This window comes from Pyrenophora tritici-repentis (assembly GCF_003171515.1).
Source record: "Pyrenophora tritici-repentis strain M4 chromosome Unknown M4_contig_00044, whole genome shotgun sequence".
Classification (NCBI taxonomy): Eukaryota; Fungi; Ascomycota; class Dothideomycetes; order Pleosporales; family Pleosporaceae; genus Pyrenophora; species Pyrenophora tritici-repentis.
The window spans coordinates 15,001-18,440 of NW_027094007.1; the positions used below are offsets into that span (position 1 = coordinate 15,001).

Sequence of the window (3,440 nt, forward strand, 5' to 3'; positions counted from 1 at the left end):
CCAATCCCCCAGAACCCAAAAACTTTGATTTCTCGTAAGGTGCCGAGCGAGTCAGAAAAGAACATCGCCCGATCCCTAGTCGGCATAGTTTACGGTTAAGACTACGACGGTATCTGATCGTCTTCGATCCCCTAACTTTCGTTCACTGATTAATGAAAACATCCTTGGCAAATGCTTTCGCAGTAGTTAGTCTTCAGTAAATCCAAGAATTTCACCTCTGACAACTGAATACTGATGCCCCGACTGTTCCTGTTAATCATTGCGGCGTCTCTAGAAACCAACAAATAGAAACGCACGCCCTATTTTATTATTCCATGCTAACGTATTCGAGCAAAGGCCTGCTTTGAACACTCTAATTTTTTCAAAGTAAGTCCTGATTCCCCAACACGCCCAGTAAAGGGCATGAGGTTCTTCAGAAGGAAGGCCCGGCCGGACGAGTGCACGCGGTGAGGCGGACCGCCAGCCAGACCCAAGTTTCAACTACGAGCTTTTTAACTGCAACAACTTTAATATACGCTATTGGAGCTGGAATTACCGCGGCTGCTGGCACCAGACTTGCCCTCCAATTGTTCCTCGTTAAGAGGTTTAAATTGTACTCATTCCAATTACAAGACCCAAAAGAGCCCTGTATCAGTATTTATTGTCACTCCCCGAATCGGGATTGGGTAATTTGCGCGCCTGCTGCCTTCCTTGGATGTGGTAGCCGTTTCTCAGGCTCCCTCTCCGGAATCGAACCCTAATTCCCGTTACCCGTTGAAACCATGGTAAGCCAATACCTTACCATCGAAAGTTGATAGGGCAGAAATTTGAATGAACCGTCGCCAGCGCAAGGCTATGCGATCCGTAAAGTTATTATGAATCACCAAGGAGCCCCGAAGGGCATTGGTTTTTTATCTAATAAAACATCCCTTCCGAAGTCGGGATTTTCAGCATGTATTAGCTCTAGAATTACCACGGTTATCCAAGTAGTAAGGTATTATCAAATAAACGATAACTGATTTAATGAGCCATTCGCAGTTTCACGGTATAATTGCTTATACTTAGACATGCATGGCTTAATCTTTGAGACAAGCATATGACTACTGGCAGAATCAACCAGGTAACTATCGTTCACCAGCATGCCAAGGCACGCCGGCTAAGCCCCAAAGGAGCGGATGGTACCAGGAAGGGGGTCGCCAAAGCGTCCCCAATCACCCGCCTCGAACGCGCACACGGCGCATTTCGCTGCGGGCAACTTATTCAATTGCCCCCACTGAGTTCCCCAAGACGTGGTCCGCAACAGAGCCGGACAGGCGTCGCGCCCGTGACCAGCCCGCTACATGTACCCTCAAGAGGAGGAAGCCTTCGCCGACTCACGCAGCACAAGGCGCGGATTAGTCGGCGGGGCAGCCCCAAAGGTCTAGGAGATTTTTGGCATAGCCAGCAATCCACAAACCTGAAATGGCGCCCGCTCATGGAATTGAGCAGGACTTCAGGTGTCGGGCGCAAGTAGACGGCGCAATGCCTGCGGCACCGTCAGCCTACAAGCACCCAACAGTAGCCGAGTCCTGGGCAACGCGCTGACTAGAGTTAACTTTGCCAACCGCTACCTGGGAAACAAGGCGAGCGAGTATGAAACCAAAAGTTGCAGCAGCCGCCAATCTGCGCTGCGAACAGCACCAGACGAGCGGCTGCCCGTAAAAATAACCAAGCAGCAGAGTCTTTACCCTTTTACAGGCAAGAGTAGCCACCAGGCTTTCTACAACCCAGTTGCCCACCTAGAGTATGACTACTTTAGGTGTGCTCCTTGTAGTATGTAGGAACGCATGTCGCTCGGCGGTTATGGGTTTGCAGATCCCCGGCCGGAAACGACGTCGGAGGTCGGCATTTTTGTATGCAAAATCGCGTAGACATGCGCAGCCCCATACAAACCAAATGCCAGATTCAACGAGATAGCTCGTTTTCGCACCCACCGCCACCATTATGCGCCAAACACGCCGTGTTTAGGCGCAAAAGGATTGTGATGCTTATGCAATTCTTCTGAGCCCACTTGAGAGGCGGTACAGCAGGCGACGTTGTTGGCGTAAAAAGTACGCTGCGCATGCAGGCGACTAACGACAAGGCTGGGATTGCGCCACGGACCAAAGCAACGGGTTTTCTGCGTTAGTTCCCGCATCCCCGCTGCGGGACAAATGGAATGGGAACGTGATGGCTCTCTCTCCGTATAGACTGCTTTTGCAGACTACATGGCTGGTTGGGATAGGCGCCAGCTGGACCAAACATTGGGTGGGCATCACATGATGCGGCCGCACCTGCAGCTACCGGTCTGTATAAAACCCAGGGTTTTGCTCTTTATTCCCTCGCCCATCTACCACAATATTTACCCATCATCACAGCTACACAATCGTACCCTTGTACACTCCAAAATGGCCTGGAATCCGCACAGCAGAAATAATACGGTCGCCCAGAAGTAGTTCCGCAGGATCGCCTGATTGGGAGTGCAAGGAGATATGAGTTGAAGGTCGAACAGCACCTATTCGAGCGCGCATGTGTGGATTCGGCGATAAAGACCGCAGGCCTATAACGCCGCCGCCATGTATCCGCCTCATCGTCTATGACCGGATTACGGGGCGAGAGCTGGACTTCAACGACATCGACAGCACTACTTTGTCCTCATGGTGGACCTCTGGAACCAGGAAGGTACGCCGCTGTCAACCTAGTGCGGCATTCAGCGCAGCTCCCACAGTCAGCATCAGCAGTAGCACAACGACCTCGTATCCGCGCCGCCAGACCGGCAGTACGTAACAACAGCCATTCCGCAGTACGATCCACGTACAGAATGACGACGCACATGCCGTCATATTCGCATGGCCCCGTAATGGGGTACCCGTACCGCAGCCTGGACGCCGGCTAGCTATCCGGCGTACGCCCCAAACTTACGGCAACCACCCCAGGCACCCATAATGCCCCCACCCATGAGTTCAAACCAACGCGCAATCTTATCGGCATGAATGCGTCAACGCTTGTCGTCTCAACGACCTCGACGGCAAAGCCGGCTTCTGGTTCGTGCTGCAGGATCTGAGCGTCCGGACAGAGGGCACCTTTCGACTCAAGCTCAGCCTCTTCGACATTGGCAGCGGCACAACACGGTGGTGCCCGAGAGTCAGGGCCCACACACGGTAAAGGTCCTTGCCTTGCACACAGCTTCTCAGAGCAGTTTACAGTCTACTCTGCAAGAAGTTCCCAGGTGTAATTGAGAGCACACCGCTCAGTAAGTGCTTTGCACAGCAGGGTATCAAGATACGATACGGAAGGATGCACCAAAAGAAATAGTCAACGCAAACGAATATGAGGCGGATGATTAGAAATTAGACTACTTTTGGGTTTCATCTTTTCTTCCGGAATCGAGCATAATAAAGTCACAGATGGTGTCTCCTCTCGTATCCTGCTGCCGCAACCCA

General features: G+C 51.9%; 1 protein-coding gene across 1 annotated transcript; it reads left to right on the forward strand.

The window, feature by feature from the left end:
- Positions 1-2,526: 2,526 nt before the first annotated feature.
- PtrM4_154490 (Velvet domain containing protein) lies at positions 2,527-2,679 on the forward strand (the record flags this gene model as incomplete). Its single annotated transcript, XM_066110381.1, has 1 exon — positions 2,527-2,679. A coding segment is annotated over one exon (153 nt), but the record flags the coding sequence as incomplete, so codon positions are not given.
- Between the last annotated feature and the right edge of the window lie 761 nt (positions 2,680-3,440).